Here is a 14,900-nt window from a genome sequence, read left to right as displayed (position 1 = left end):
TCCTTGATGGTAGCATCACCCATCCGAGACACCGGACCACATCTCTAGACTTCAGCGCCTCTCCCAATCATGGTTCCAATCTCACTTTCAGCGGGATTGTGGGCGTATTCATTCATCTCGGCTGCTTTGAGATCTCATTGGTAATCCCAATGTTGTACCAGTGCCCACAAGGGATTGAACCCAACGAAACGGAAGTTTCTTTCATCTGCTCTGGCATCAAACCTCTCTTTTACAAGATGTGACAGGTCTTACTTCCAGCGGCGTAGTTTACGTTATAGTGCCAAGTGTTTTTGGTCTGATCCGATGTGCTCTCCCACTTTGGCTCAGTAGTCTAATTTAAGCTTATTTACCTAATGTCAACGACGTACTTATCCTAGTGTAAGTACATAGACTCTAGAACAGTTGAATGCTCAAATATAGCAGTATATTTGTTCTCTTTATTACTCAAACGGGTTCCCTGATAAGCGGGCAATTGCTGGGGAAAGTCAACATCGATAACAGGAAGCAAGCCTGTCCAGCATGCAGGGCTTTAGCTCGTATCTTAAAAGCAACGACGCAGGGTGATTTGCTAGCAAAATGAGTAGTATAGGACTTTGGCCAGCCTGTTATGTTCTTATGGCTTTCAGTTACATCCTGATACACGCAAATAGAAGTGACTTGACATATCTTGTCACACAATACAAGACGCCTTCTACACGGGGGTGATGGCTACCTATGCTACATACTAGGTGATGACTTGATCATTTAAATATGCTTGCCATGTGTCCAGAAAGGCTATCTCCATGGTGGAAAGCCATAGTCCAATCCCAGGTTGGGCATGATATTACCGACACAGTGGTCGACCCCTGTCGAAAGCTGCACAATAACCTGATAACCGGGGATTCTCAGACCCATGGAAGTTCACGCCATAGATAAAGGCCTCACTCGGCCTGAAAACAATTCATGTTACCCCGCACGCACTTTCCTTCGATCTTGTCAAGTAATTATTCACCAAGTTCTGTGTTCCGTCTGTTGGGTCGTGTATCATATCACCGAGAACAAAATGTCAGATTCTCAGTCAGGAGGTAGCAAGCCAATCAAATTAGAGGACGGGTCCGGTGGTATGCCTTCAGTACCTGGTAAGTCATACTTCACTTGAAGAGCTGTCTGTATTTACAGAGTTCAACCCCGAAGAGTTTCTTCCAGATAGACCCAAGATATCTTAACCCGGACCTGGTTTCGGCAACCACTCTTCCCCAGAGCCAGACAGGCATCCCTCTGATGCAATGGTGCCCGGGGGAAATCTACCGAGAATCTAGCGGTGCATCGGCCTACGAGCCTAATTCGGTCACAGGAGAATCCTGGAGGCTGTATCACGGATACAAGGAAGGGAAGTAAGTAAGAACCGAGGGTGACCCCGAGATGCACTCACTGATCAAGCTTACAACTACCTAGGTATCTCTTACCGAATGACGCAGTAAGTGCACCATGTCGAGTTACCGTGCCAAAACCATGCTGACAAGAAGTCAGGCAGAACAGGACCGACTGGACCTGCAGCATAAAGCTTTCACCGTCTTGCTTGGAGATAGGCTTTATCTGGCGCCGATCAAAGGGCCTCGGCATGTTCTCGACCTTGCAACTGTGACTGGCATATGGGCACATGACTTTGGTTTGTTCCCAATCCTTCTTAGTTGTCCTGGGATGCTGACAATGTAAATTCGGGTAGCCGAAGAACACCCCAGGCCGAGGTTATCGGGACTGATCTTAGCCTGATCCAACCCGGGACCACGTTGCCGAATGTGAAGTTTATCAGGGAGGATGTCGAGGATCCATGGGTCTTCCCGCACAAATTCGACTTCATCCATGCGAGAATGTGTCTTACCTGCTTTGACAACCCCAGAGGCGTGATGGAGCAGGCCTTTCAGTCCCTTGAGCCGGGAGGTTGGATCGAGTATATAGACGTGGTAAGATTCGCGTTACTGGCATCAGATCCATACAACAAGGGGTTTGGCTAACTTCCTCCTTTTTCCCCTACTGATCAGTCTTTCGAAGAAACGAGCTTGGACGGCTCCCACATAAGCAAGCTTCTCCACCAAGTCAATCTTCGGCTACTTGACATCTAACATAACATGTCGATAGGGACTACAATCAGAAGATGGGGCCAGCTCTGCATCCAAGGCATGGCCCGCAGAGGAAGAGACCTGAATGTTACCAGACAATACAAACGCTGGATGCAAGACATCGGTCGTATGCCACCTCAGCCTCTCCCCATTGTGTTCGCGGGATTTCGCTAACCACGTCCCCCGTCCAGTTTTCGATGTTGTGGAAAGGGTTCTGGTAATTCCGGTGAGCGGATGGGCCAATGACCCCAAGCTGAAGCTGGTTGGGTATGTGCCAACTAGCCTCCTGACCTCGGCAACCCCGTCTTGCCAATAGATGCATACAAGAGACCTACTAACGCTGACAGACGCTACATTGAGAGGGACCTCTACGATGGTGTCCGGGGATCAGCTTCGCCATGCTCCGATCTGCGGGAATGTCCACCGAGGAGATTGATAAGATGGTAGATGAAGTCCACCTCGATATTCTCAACCCACACGTCCATACCTTTGTGCCTGTACAATGTGTCTACGGCCGGAAGCCGTTCGACGGGGAGATCCTTGGGTCTACTGAGTGACAAAATAGACTGATATATGAGTTAATCCTTGAGACAACGCGGCTAGTAAGGAGGAGTGACCATTCGAGACCATGCGCCTAGATTGGAAAAGGGGCAGATTAGTTTTTGCACTCCCAGTATGTACCAGTCTCGAGTGCAATAAATCGCTCACTATTGGCTTTCGTATTGCTTCGAGAAACTTTATTGAATGGCCAAATGAAATGGCATATTGAAGCACTTTTCATACGCCTGGTTTGATGCTGCATTTTAAACCCTGTAACAAAACGCTCTTCAATACTAGACGGCTCGCGCCGTACGTTATTGACGCTGACAAAACAATCTAGGCTTCAAACCTCGCGCCAGCTATTTCCCTTGCTCTTCTTACCCCCACACATATCCTGCAACTCGAAATCCAAGCTCGGCGTTGGGTTAAACGTCAACCCCCTCGCGTCCGAATGGAGGATATTCCTCAGCTCCGCGCTCATGTCGCTCGCCCCGTCGCCGCCGCTGCTCTCCAAGTCGACGTCGCCACCCTGCCGCCGCGCCTGCGACTGGTTAGATGGCCGTCGGGGCTGCTCTCGGCGGGGACGGGTCCGTGTTAGTGCTCGTCGTGGCCTGGCTCTTCCGGCGGCCGTAATACGGGTCGGTGCGCACGTCGCTCGCCTCGGCCGAGATGTACCGCCCCACCGAGGAGATGGAGTCGCGCAGGAAGGGCCGCAGGGCCGGGATCGAGGCCGCGGTGAGGTTCATGGAGATCTCGACGATGCTCCAGATCTGGAGGTCGCCGCCGTTGTCTATGGATTTGGTGAAAAGGGGGGTCTTTGGTTAGTCCTACTTTTTTTCACCGGGGAGGAAGGAGACCAAGTTGCGACAAGCTTACAGGAGAAGTCATCGTTTCGCAGGTTGTTGAGCTTTATCGTCTTGACGATTCCAGTGGCAGCCGCACTAGAAATAGAGAGGTATTGTGAGTGAGTGGTTTCGGAACAGCATATTTCAAGGACCACTTACAATACTCCCAGACTCATCGCAACGCCTACGCCAATCTTTTCCTTGAACTTCATTTGTAGGTTGACAAGGACTAGCCAGGGCACGAGACCAAAGAAGAGACTAGACAGTTGAACGTCGGTGTCAAGGTCGTTTAAAGCCAAAATCAGTACCGAGGTTAAGTCACGTATTCGCATGCCGCAGAATATGACGTACAGCTTTGTCAGTTTCCATTCCGCCACAACCTTCGCGGTTCCTGAACTTACCAGAGGCGGCTACGTGAACGCCGATGTGAATCGACTCCTCCCAGCACACACCAGGAACCATGGGGTCGTTCGTCTTGGTCGGAGGGTTGCAGCTGGAATAATTGACCACAATACTGGCAATTAGATAATAAAGCAAACTCTAAGTCAGAATCCGCTTTCTGTGTATCGACCGTAGGGAGACCCCCTACAAAACCGTTCATGGAGGCCATGACGATGACGATGGTCCATTTCAGTCCTCCTTTCGTCATGCGCAACAGAGTGACTGCAAATGAGCTCTTGGACCAGGCGGCAGCCAGGATGAGTAAGGAGCCGTTGATGGCGCCGCGCAAAGACATTTGCACGACTTGCGGATAGGTGAGTTTAAGCTCCGATGCGTATTTTCCGAACCCATGGCTGATGTTAATGGAGATGAGGATGGCGCAAACCAGTTGAATAGCCTAAAAATGAAAACAGGTATTAGAGACCCACGTATCAACGACTTTGTCGCCGTGGCGTAGGTGATTATCGATCGACGAGAATGACGCTGGAGTAGGTAGGCAGTGAGCACGTACCCAAGAGACAAGGGCAATATAGTCGTCCCACCACAGCCCACGATGCCGGGAAAGCTTGGCGTAGACTCCGTCGATAAGTGGCCCACGGTCGTCCGCCATATCTAGTAACACGGCTAATAACGCCTTTCGAGAGAGGGCCGTTCAGGGCAAGAAGAAGAAGAACGCGGACACATAGAAAAGGCCAAACCAGCCGTGATTTTCCCATGAGGCGCCATGCCGATTTCTTCAAGAGTTGAACAGCAGCATGGTTCTCCACCTAACCAATCGGTTTGAAGGGACCAACCAGCCAACTGTTCGTGGGACTTGCCAAGTTCAGGCAGTGGCCGGACCTTGTGTGTTGGGCCAATCGGGTCAGATGGCAGATATGGAGAAGAAACCTAAGCGGATGCTGAACCCATGGCTCCTATCGAATTTGGTGGTGCAACCTAGCGGGGAAGCTTGCCGTGTATATCGAAGCTTGCCATGCAACGACGATCGTCAAACATCGAGTCCGGCAGCCGGTTTGAGCTAGCGTCGTGACCTCAGCCGGTCTGGGACCAGACCGTGACTAGCAGCGGAGCGTATAGACGCGGCCTTGTATTCCCTCCCGGGCCATTAGGGGCCTGGGTGGAAGCTGTCGTACGTTCTATTTCTTGGGCCTTAATAATCAAGTATGCAGCGTACTATCGGGAAAGGGGCGAATGCTAGCTGAATACACAGTCAAACCTCTACGAGCGCTATTGTGGATTCTTTTCTTTGGAATAAATTGCTTCTGCGGCTTTGATAGGCCACTAATCGGAGAAAGGACGAACCCTTCATTGTACAGAGTAATAACAAAAGCCGTGAATTACTATTGTCTACGGTCCTTTGTTCCGATAGTGCTGATAATACTGACCCTGAGCCCGCCCCTCTTAGTTTAGCTGTGCCGAAGAGCTGGAACAATGGGTTCGGCCTTAAACATGGGCTGGGATCGTACTGGATGCTCCAACTGTGGAGATAGTTTCGATTCCAATGAGTGCTATGGATATCTCATACATATTTGTTCATTTGCTTTTAAGGTATACCATCTAGTGGAATTTGGTTGCCTACCAACACAGTGGGCAATTATTATTCTTACCAAAGTTATATTCAGCTTCTTTCTATGTATTTCACATCATTAGGACCGAAACAATCTAGGTTCTTATCCTAGAGGCAACGAAGAACCCTCTCATACCAGAAACTTGGGCGGCACTTTCCTTACTAGCATGTCTCTCATCCGAGCTCTGCAATAGCAGACGCCTTGCCTGCTTGAGATCATATTCTAGATACAATCAGGTCCTCTCTCAACCAGAATCTCTATCTTCACGCCAGACCCCTGGGTGGCATACTCCGATAGTATGGAGCTCCAGTCCCGGTCAGCACTCTTGGTCAGCCGTGACGACATACCTTGTGGCACAACGATGTTCGCTTGGTAGGAAGATCCGGGTCTTGCTTCGACAAGCTTGCCGGTAGTGGGGTCTTCCATCACATAGGTGAAATCCCGTACAACATCTTCAAGGCGCTTCCAGCAAGGCGATAGCAAGGTGCTCGCTCGCTGGCCGGTCCGGGCCTGTAGTGTGGGGTCCTGTACGATCAGGTTAACCAGGAAAGAAGGTATGGGTTTCGGAAGCGCAACGCAGCGTTCGTTTGTGTCGATGTAGTCGCAGTTGTGAAGCACATTACACTCACGTTCTCCAGAAGCAGGGGGGAAGGCCTGTATATGGTAAACCACAGTGGCGAAGGCAAGGTCGTTGGTGGGTTCTCGCCCATGCGTGCCCAATGTCCTTTGCGTGCAGTCACTAAACGGTCTGAAATCATCATGGCCAGAGTCCGAGGTATATCTGGGGCTGTCAGCAATAGCCCTGTAACCCGGACGCGGCTTGCGATGGAATACGTTCAACGGCAGACAGGAGGCCATGGTGGAGGTTGGTTATCACTAGGAGGTCCAGTCGAAAAATCAGCTTGTTAGGGGTTGTTCTATATTATACTCTGAAGCAGAAAGTAACAACACCCCAAACGAGCCAAAACGGCGCCGATGTTTATAAACTAACCTGTCGAGCTCCCCCCTGAGGGTGATAATAGGCATGTTCGGCAACAACAAAGGTTTTGAGAAGAATGGCGCATTGTTTGGCTGTTTACCCCCTGTTTGCCAAACAAACCCATTGCATCAACTCAGCCGTAATCCCTTCCTCAGCTGTAGCTCGCCCCCTGTCAGTGCTGGCTACCCCCAAAACAGGGAGTCTGTCCTAGGCGTCCAGGCAACTTGTCCTGTCCTCTGTATCGTATTGTATTTTTGAACAGAGCGAATGCCATAGTGGGTTAAGTCGTACTGTTGGCTGAGGATCGAAGATTAGAAAATGACATCTTATACTCGTAAAAGTCCTACTAGGTGCCGCGCTTCTGTACCAAGTACAGGATATATAACGATGGGGAGGTTACAGCAGGTATCAATGCAAACAATTCAGCTAGTCAACGGCAAAGATCATTAAATAACACGTCACTGCGAGAGGATGGAAATCGTCCAGTGATATTGATATACTCTCGTGCAAATATATTAACTGCTCCAGTGACAGTAGACCTACTGAACTCAAATAGCATATTTTAACAGGAGGTCAGAAATACGGCTGGATCGAATGGCAAGCTACTATTGCGCTGGAATGGGTAGGAAGAGATTCAATTGAGCGTGGCTCTATTAGGTCTGTAATAAACAAAGAACTCATTGTGCCCAATTGTGTAAAAGTCCTCTGAACACCCTTTCACCTGAATGCCAGAAAGATGATGCACCATGTTCTCCTCATTTGGTAATGGTAACGCGTCAACGGATTCTCCTTACTCGCAGGTCTTGACTTCGTAGCTGACGGTCTGATTTCCGGTAGCGACAACCTTGGGCTTGAAGTCCATGTAGACGAGCTAAGGGGCCAACGGATTAGCTCCTCTGTGACTCTTACATCGATGGGATGGGGGTTACCACTCACCTCGCCCTTCTCAGGCGTCCAGTCACCGTTGGTGTCGCGGTAGTAGACGAGCTCGCCGGAGCCGGCATCGCGGATCTCGGCGGTGGTATGGGTCAGGGTGCCCTCGGTGCTCCACTCGATCTTGTAGCACGTCGATTTGGAGACGGTGAAGGGCTTGGAGCAGCGGACGTTGCCGTCCTTGTCGATACACTTCTCGACCGCGTAGTCCATGACTTCGCCTTTGGCGACGCTGGAGGCTGTTTTGGGGGGAGGCCGGAGGGTTAGGATTTCGAGAATCGAAGACGGCAGTAGCTTTCAGATGCGGTGACGTCGGGAAAAGGGAATCGAAATGGACTTACGCTCGGTGAGCATGCCGGTCATGGCCAGGCCGGCCGTGAGAACGCTCTGGGCAGTGGGAATGTACATGATGATGTGTATGTACTGGGTTTATTGGAATTAAAGAATTGATGGCAATGTGAGTGAAATGGGTACTGTGGTTGATTTGTTGATCCTTTTTGTTGGTGTAGTGTGGTAAAATGGACGTCTGTTGCGCTCGTCTGGGTTCATGTGTTTGTGTTGACGGGCAACAGGGTGCGCCACAGGTACGTCATTGAAATTCAGGCAACGTCATTGCGGTGACGCATCACTGTGAACCCAATTGAGCCTTCCTCAGGTACAAAACTAATAACAATTCATTTCATGGCATGTGCAATCCATCAACTCTGCAGGTCCATTATTGTCAAACATGCGTACACGATCTCGTCGGAGGCCTCATATCTCAATACAACTTGAGGTTATCCCATTTGGCCAATAAGATCATTCGTTTTGTTTAGCCCCCTCACAATTAGGGAATGATGCCCACGATAAACTCGAGGGACGTCATGTGACCATGCACCGCATAAATCACGCTGCATATTCCGAGAAGGACGCCGATGGACGTATTACCTAATAATAGAACCGGGGTGCGCTCCTGTCGTTTCCGGTGCCGCCTATTGGTAGCCATCTCTTTGACTAGTAAGGTAAAGGAGGTAATTGATCGGAGAAGGAAGCCGGGATCGCCCCTCGAGTGATCGATTGTCGCACTCGGCCGATGCCAACAGAAGAGGTACATGGGCCTGGAAGGGATACTACTCTGCAGGGGGGGTTTGGAAAGCCATCGCCAATAGCAAGGTTGGAAAAGATGAATCCCGCAGTCTCTCGAAGCTTAGGATGCGATAAGACTGTCTATCTTGTCCCCAAAGCAGGTCGCATTTCCGCAAATGGAAGGTGTCTCAGGGGTACCGACCGCAACTTTGCAGCCATGGCCTAAGCGAGAGTGATGTGTTGTTCGATGCCGCTTGATTTACATTAATTGCCAAGCGTCGTCTCGCTAAAAGGCTCACGAGCCGATATACCGCACACCAGTAGTATGAACTACCGAGGTACCGGGTATGCTGCCCAGTGATCACTCACTTGCATATTCGCAGGACCTGCTTAAGCCAGTGTCGCCGCCCCCTTGCACTATACAGATGCTCCAGGACAGCCAAGGGCCAAGCTTATTACGGAAGGTATCAAGTTAACTTATCATTCTGCATGATTTTGACACCTTAGCGCTGACTGCAGTACTCGACGAATTTGTTGGAAGTTTTTGGAGTCGCAGTGGCAATATATACTAAGACATTGCCAGATATTTTGCATACCCATGGGATACGGTCGACATTGACAGCCCACTTTAAGTTCGCTTTGAATTATCGATCAATGCGTTTCCTCGGGCCCCTTTCGATATGTTTGGGCAGTTTTGCTGCAGCTGCACAACACATTCCAGGCGCTGGCAATCCCAATGGAACTTCGTCCCTTGCGCCGAAAAGATTCATCCTAGAAGCTAAGAATGTAAGGAACCCCCACCGGTCTTATTGTTACATGACTGATCCTCAAACCTCAGGGTACCAGCGTCGAAGCGCTAGCCGCCAAGGTCAAGTCGGCCGGCGTCAAAGTAATGAAGAGCTTCAAGTCGGGCGTCTTCCACGGCCTGAGCGTCGTGGCAGCCGAAGACAACATCAACACCCTTCAGGCGTTTGGCGAGGTGTCCAAGGCCTGGCCCATCGGCAGGATCAAGCTGTCCCCCTCGACGCCCCTGGCCACCTTCTCGGACGACGCCGCGGCGGCCAACTACTCTGTGCATCAGTGGACGGGTGTGGACAAGTTGCACGCGGCTGGAATCTTTGGAAAGGGGGTTACGGTAGCTATTGTGGATACGGGCACCGATTACAACCATCCCGCGGTAGGCCAAGACCTGAGCACGCCCGCTTTGTTATTTATCATGGCTCACCACCAGTACGGACCAGCTCGGTGGCGGATTTGGCCCGGGTTTTAGAGTGGCTGGAGGCTATGATCTCGTTGGAAATGGCGGTAAGTATGAGGTGTCGCTAGTCTGCGGGAGTATACCTGATGGTTGACAAAACACCAAATAAGACTGGCCGGCCTCACCCAAGCAGCCCGATCAAGATCCCATCGACCTGAGTATAGGCCATGGAACCCACGTGGCAGGTATACTTGCCGGAAAGAGTGATTGGTGGGTATTACATGTACAAATTGGTGCATGCAATCCCATCTGACATGTTACACTATAGGTACACCGGGAGTTGCCCCAGAGGCATCCATTTTGTCATACAAAGTATTTTCGGAGCATGGCGACGTACGTCATCGCTACCACCTGTACGACTTCTCGTCAAACATACTGACTTAACACAACAGCGAACTGTGGATGACGACACTCTAATCGGAGCCTTCCTGATGGCGTACGAGGCCGGAGTAAGAATAAAGAACCCTGTTCGGCAATTTGATTTGGATGTGACCACTGACTAGCTCTACAAATAGGCCGACATCATCACCGCTAGTATCGGAGGTACCAGTGGATGGACTGATGGCCCATGGGCTGTGGTGGCATCGCGACTAGTTGACCAAGGAGTCGTGGTTACAATATCCGCCGGCAACGAGGGAGATTACGGGCCGTTCTACGCCAGCAATGGTTCGTCTGGCAAAAACGTATTGGCCGTCGCCTCCATCGATACCAGCGTTGTGCCAGCACTGCCATTCGAAGTAACGTAAGGAAATAATGTTATACTCTTGGTGTATTTGGAGAAGAGCAGCGGGCAGCATTACTAATAAGGTTGAACTCTTGCAGTTTCACTCTGGACGGCACTTCCAACGTGTCAACTCTGGCATACCTGCCCGCCAGCACCCGTGCCCCAAGCGAGCCCTATCTACTGCCTTGGACACCGATCTTCCCCATCCTGGTCGACGTCTGCACTCCGTTGCCCAGCAATACATCCGACCTATCAACAGTAGTAGTCCTAGCCCGGTTAGGAAACTGCACCGTCACGGACCAGCAGAGGAACCTGCAAAAGCACGGCGCCGACCTCATCCTGCTCTACTCCGACGCCAAGCCGATCCAGACCCTGTTCGCGGGCACCGCGTCCATGGTCGCCATGATCGAAGCCGCCGCCGCCCACGCCATCCTCGCCACGGTGCGGGCAGGCGGCCACGCCACCGCCCAGTTCGAAGACGAATCCGGCACGGGCCGCGTCGTGGGCGCCATCAACTCGGCGGGCGGCGTCCCGAGCGCCTTCACCACCTGGGGCCCGACGTACGAGCTCGCCAGCAAGCCCGACATCGCGGCGCCCGGGCGCGACATCTACAGCACGTACCCCGGCGGCGGCTGGGCCACGCTGAGCGGTACGAGCATGGCGTGTCCGTATATCGCCGGCGTCGCGGCGCTCTACATCGGCCGGCATGGCGGGCGCCGCGTCCACGGGACCGGGTTCGCCAAGGCGCTGGGCGACCGCATCATCGCCAGCGGCGGCGCGGTGGCTTGGTCCGTCCTCGAGCCGCCGGGCGGGGAGAATCCCCCCGTGACGTCGGCGTGGGCGCCCGTGGCCCAGGTCGGGGCGGGCATGGTTAACGCGGCCAAGGTGCTGGACTACACGACATCGCTATCGTTCGACAAGATGGAGCTCAACGACACGGCCCACTTTGAGCGCTACCACCAGGTCGACATCACCAACGCCGGGCCCGAAGCCGTCACGTACCGATTCAGCCTGCAGCCCTGGGCCGGTGTCGACGCGCAGTCACCGTACTATGAGGACTACATCATGGAATCGCATGAGTTGGAACCACAAAAGATCGTGCCGAGCGTCAGCTTCCCATCGGGCGAGTTCAGGGTCCTGCCCGGGCAGACTCGGACCGCGCAGTAAGTCAAAGAAGACGAGATACGAACGAAAAAAGCAAACGCTCTTTAAGTGTTTCCGACACTGACAAGTATCAACGACATTAGGTTCGATTTTATGTACCCGGACTATGATCCGGCGAAGCTGGGGTTGTACAGTGGGAAGATCCTGGTCTCCGGCAGTAACAAGGAAGAACTGTCCGTCCCGTACTTAGGTTAGTACGAGCAATCACTAACCGTATGAATGAGTGGGCTACTAATCTCCAATCGTCATAAAAGGCATGGCGGCAGACCTACACAACTATTACCGCCGGAACATGTTCCCGGAGAGCAGTCCTGAACACCTAGGCGGTGTTGATAGACTACCTTTATCCGATTTCCATACGTATGCTTGGTCCCCTCATTTTTATGAATGATGGCTCTACCCTCCACAGAGCGGGCACTGATACAGCGAATAGGTACGATTTCAATTTAAGCGGGAACGCGCAGAGCTTCCCGAAGCTCAACGTGGATCTGAGTTACGGTTCGCAGGAGCTTCGTTGGGATGTAAGTTGAGCCCTACCTGTTTGTTTCATACACACACCCTCGAGGGGTAAAAAGAAGTTGCAATTATGAGAGGCAATGTGCGTAGAAGCCCGGGCTAACACTCTCATTGCAGGTGTTCGAGAAGGGCTGGCATAAGTACGACTGGCAATACCCGCCCGTCGTCGGGCAGACCCGGGGCTACCTCGGCGCCGCCGCCGTCTACGCGCACGCGGGCCAGAGCTGGGCCTTCGACCCGACCGACGGGGACAAGGAGGACACGGTCCCGCTGCCCCTGTTCGACCTGGTGCGCGGCGACATGCCCACCTACCACAACACCTACAGCCTCTGGTGGTTCGGCAAGCTGGCCAACGGGTCGTACATCGCGCCCGGTGACTATTAGTGAGCTGCTTCTAATCTTCCCACCTTAATTTCTTCCATTGCTCTGTTCTTTTTCTTTCTCTTGTGGGGTCAGCCCACTGACTGGGTCATCCCGGCCGTTGACTCTGAATGTTATCTCTTGAATGACTGACTGGTGGGACACTGCTTCTTTCCTTTAGTTGGCGAATTGCGGCACTTATTCCCCTTTGCAGAGCCATCGCACTCAGACAATTGGGACATTTGGGATCTGGATGGTATCCCATACATCACCGTACTTCCCTACATGCCCTGAGATGTTGGCTTGGCCATCGTGTGGGCGGAGTGTACCGGTGGTCAACGTGAAACCCCCATCTTCAGAAGCTCCAAGGTGCGAGGCAACTAGCTCCCGACCTCCGAAAAGTAAAAAGTGATTAATGTACATGTACTATGTCATACTAGACCACCCAATCATATACAAAAGTAAAGAAGCAGAAAAGAAGTCGCTATGTGGACTACAGTTAAATTTTTTAGGGGAGACCTGATGGGCTGCGCCACTCACAGCCCCTGTGGCACCCCTGGCTGCGATCACAAATCGTTGCCCACCACCAGCTCTCTGCAATGCAGCACCTTATCTGTACTCCAATAGCAACAACTTTTTCCAACAACCAACCACCGACCAATCGTCTCAACAATTGGATCAATAGCTCGGTTAGCTCAGTTGGTTAGAGCGTCGTACTAATATTCTCTCCTGCGAATACTAAGTAATGCGAAGGCCATGAGTTCAAGCCTCATACTGAGCAATTTCTTTTTTTGCTTTTGTCCGCTTCACGACTAACTTGCGAAAAAGGACTGGAAGCCGGGACATTTATTTTGTCCTTCTTCTTCACTACGAAGAAGGACAACTTGAATGCGGAATACCCGTTGTGTAATTTTTTTTTTTAAAGAATAGAGGAATGCTCTTTATGAGTGTGTGTGGCATTACTCACGCTCGGTCTCCGTTCATCCTTTTCCCAGCGTCGTGCCGGCGTGCGTTAACCTTGATAAGTGTACGACTACCTATGTAGCATTGTTCGCGCTCGTCCCTCGATGCTCCGGATGAACTTTATCTTTATTTCAACGGCAGCACGGAAAAGGAAAAGGCACTGGTAACGTCGATAACACCGAGAAGTACAGAAAGCTGGCTTTGAAAAGGTCGAATCAGCCACTGGAGCTGACACTAGGAAATGCAGCTTCACAACAAGGGCATTAGAGGGCTCCAATCCTTTGCCATCCTACAGCGTGGCATCCATTACAGCAGCCGAAAATTCGGTACTTGCACGAACGACCCATAGCTCAGGAACAGCAGTTCTACCATGGACGCTGTTGCCTGTCGGCGTTGGTGGGTGGGCACCAGATCCAGTCGTCGCATTGAGCCGCTTTGTTGAAGCGGCGGAATCTGCACAAGGTGTAGAGGCCGGCGCGCCGGTGGTCTGGACCTGAGCACGACAGGTGGTGAAGATGATGGTCTCATTCGGTAGGATAGAGCCGCCCAGAACACCGTGCGAGGCATCATACCAACAAATAGTGCATTTCTGCGCAAGGAACATGGCCGCCGATCTACGAGACCCCCAAAGTGCAGGCGCGGCGCTGCCGAGCGACGACCAGTCCGACATAATAATACATCACTGCCGGATGCGATCGAAGTAAAGTCGCACCACTTCTCCTGTGGCAAACCCAAAATCAAGCCTTAGGTAGTCCCGTACACCACAACTTTTATTGTTGCCAGTATGGAGTAATTTTAAATGACTCTACTGCCTTGATGGTAGCGCAGCAAAATTCTAGCTCGTGTACTGCTGGGGCTTGCACATTGTCCTCGACGTCCAAGAAGCAAGATACTGGGGGTCACGTTCAACTAGGATGATTTAAATATCTCATGCGATGCGCGTATCTTGTTCGATCTCATCAGTGGCAATCGTATCTATTTCGAGCCGCCATCGCTGCTGTAGGTTACGTGGATGAGGGGTCTGGTACTGTTGATGCCTGAACCATGGGTGACCAATCTCCTTGTCGTTCCTTCTTACTTCCTATAATATGTTTTCCCAGTTCGGTTTCTCTGTTTGCATTGTCTGAAGCCCCGCATTCCGTTTGTAGTTGCGCAACGCAACCTGCTCAACAGCGGCAGGGGTTCTGTGTCATCATCCTCCACACTATCATTCACATTAACATCCACCTCATCATCATTTATCAGCTTTGGTACATGATACTTCTTGCACGAAAACAAGATTTCCATCATGAGCATGTCAATGTTTCATAACGGAGGCTCGGACGAAGCCCACGATTTTGTGATGAGCTGCGATGAAAGGTAATATGAGCATTGGCCTACTACTGCGCTCCTTATCTAACAACACTGCTTGCATATCAGGCTGTTCAGAACGGGTATGCTCTCGG

General features: G+C 51.6%; 5 protein-coding genes across 5 annotated transcripts; 1 reads left to right on the top strand and 4 right to left on the bottom strand.

Annotated features, from left to right (window-relative positions):
* Positions 1 to 3,190: 3,190 nt before the first annotated feature.
* PG994_006792 (uncharacterized protein) lies at positions 3,191 to 4,535 on the bottom strand (the record flags this gene model as incomplete). The annotated part of the gene is made up of 6 exons (XM_066858201.1): positions 3,191 to 3,429; positions 3,516 to 3,580; positions 3,644 to 3,875; positions 3,937 to 3,977; positions 4,024 to 4,322; positions 4,437 to 4,535. 6 exons carry the CDS (start codon positions 4,533 to 4,535, stop codon positions 3,191 to 3,193), a joined length of 975 nt encoding a protein of 324 aa, XP_066717470.1.
* A 1,180-nt stretch (positions 4,536 to 5,715) lies between these two features.
* On the bottom strand, positions 5,716 to 6,351 carry PG994_006791 (uncharacterized protein; the record flags this gene model as incomplete). The annotated part of the gene is made up of 1 exon (XM_066858200.1): positions 5,716 to 6,351. One exon carries the CDS (start codon positions 6,349 to 6,351, stop codon positions 5,716 to 5,718), a length of 636 nt encoding a protein of 211 aa, XP_066717469.1.
* Positions 6,352 to 7,262: 911 nt separating this feature from the next.
* Positions 7,263 to 7,813, bottom strand: PG994_006790 (uncharacterized protein; the record flags this gene model as incomplete). The annotated part of the gene is made up of 3 exons (XM_066858199.1): positions 7,263 to 7,343; positions 7,409 to 7,644; positions 7,747 to 7,813. The coding sequence occupies 3 exons, from the start codon at positions 7,811 to 7,813 to the stop codon at positions 7,263 to 7,265; spliced, it is 384 nt and encodes a 127-aa protein (XP_066717468.1).
* Positions 7,814 to 9,124: 1,311 nt separating this feature from the next.
* On the top strand, positions 9,125 to 12,516 carry PG994_006789 (Minor extracellular protease vpr; the record flags this gene model as incomplete). The annotated part of the gene is made up of 12 exons (XM_066858198.1): positions 9,125 to 9,256; positions 9,309 to 9,647; positions 9,712 to 9,775; positions 9,839 to 9,913; positions 9,997 to 10,061; positions 10,121 to 10,177; positions 10,244 to 10,470; positions 10,551 to 11,615; positions 11,751 to 11,806; positions 11,871 to 11,976; positions 12,026 to 12,137; positions 12,250 to 12,516. 12 exons carry the CDS (start codon positions 9,125 to 9,127, stop codon positions 12,514 to 12,516), a joined length of 2,565 nt encoding a protein of 854 aa, XP_066717467.1.
* Positions 12,517 to 13,744: 1,228 nt separating this feature from the next.
* Positions 13,745 to 14,125, bottom strand: PG994_006788 (uncharacterized protein; the record flags this gene model as incomplete). Its single annotated transcript, XM_066858197.1, has 1 exon — positions 13,745 to 14,125. The coding sequence occupies one exon, from the start codon at positions 14,123 to 14,125 to the stop codon at positions 13,745 to 13,747; it is 381 nt and encodes a 126-aa protein (XP_066717466.1).
* Positions 14,126 to 14,900: the final 775 nt, after the last annotated feature.

The sequence above is a fragment of the Apiospora phragmitis genome, assembly GCF_038363925.1.
Source record: "Apiospora phragmitis strain CBS 135458 chromosome Unknown utg000006l:1.0-5683423.0:1.0-5690449.0, whole genome shotgun sequence".
Taxonomy (NCBI): domain Eukaryota; kingdom Fungi; phylum Ascomycota; class Sordariomycetes; order Amphisphaeriales; family Apiosporaceae; genus Apiospora; species Apiospora phragmitis.
This window is presented reverse-complemented; position numbering and strand designations above follow the sequence as displayed.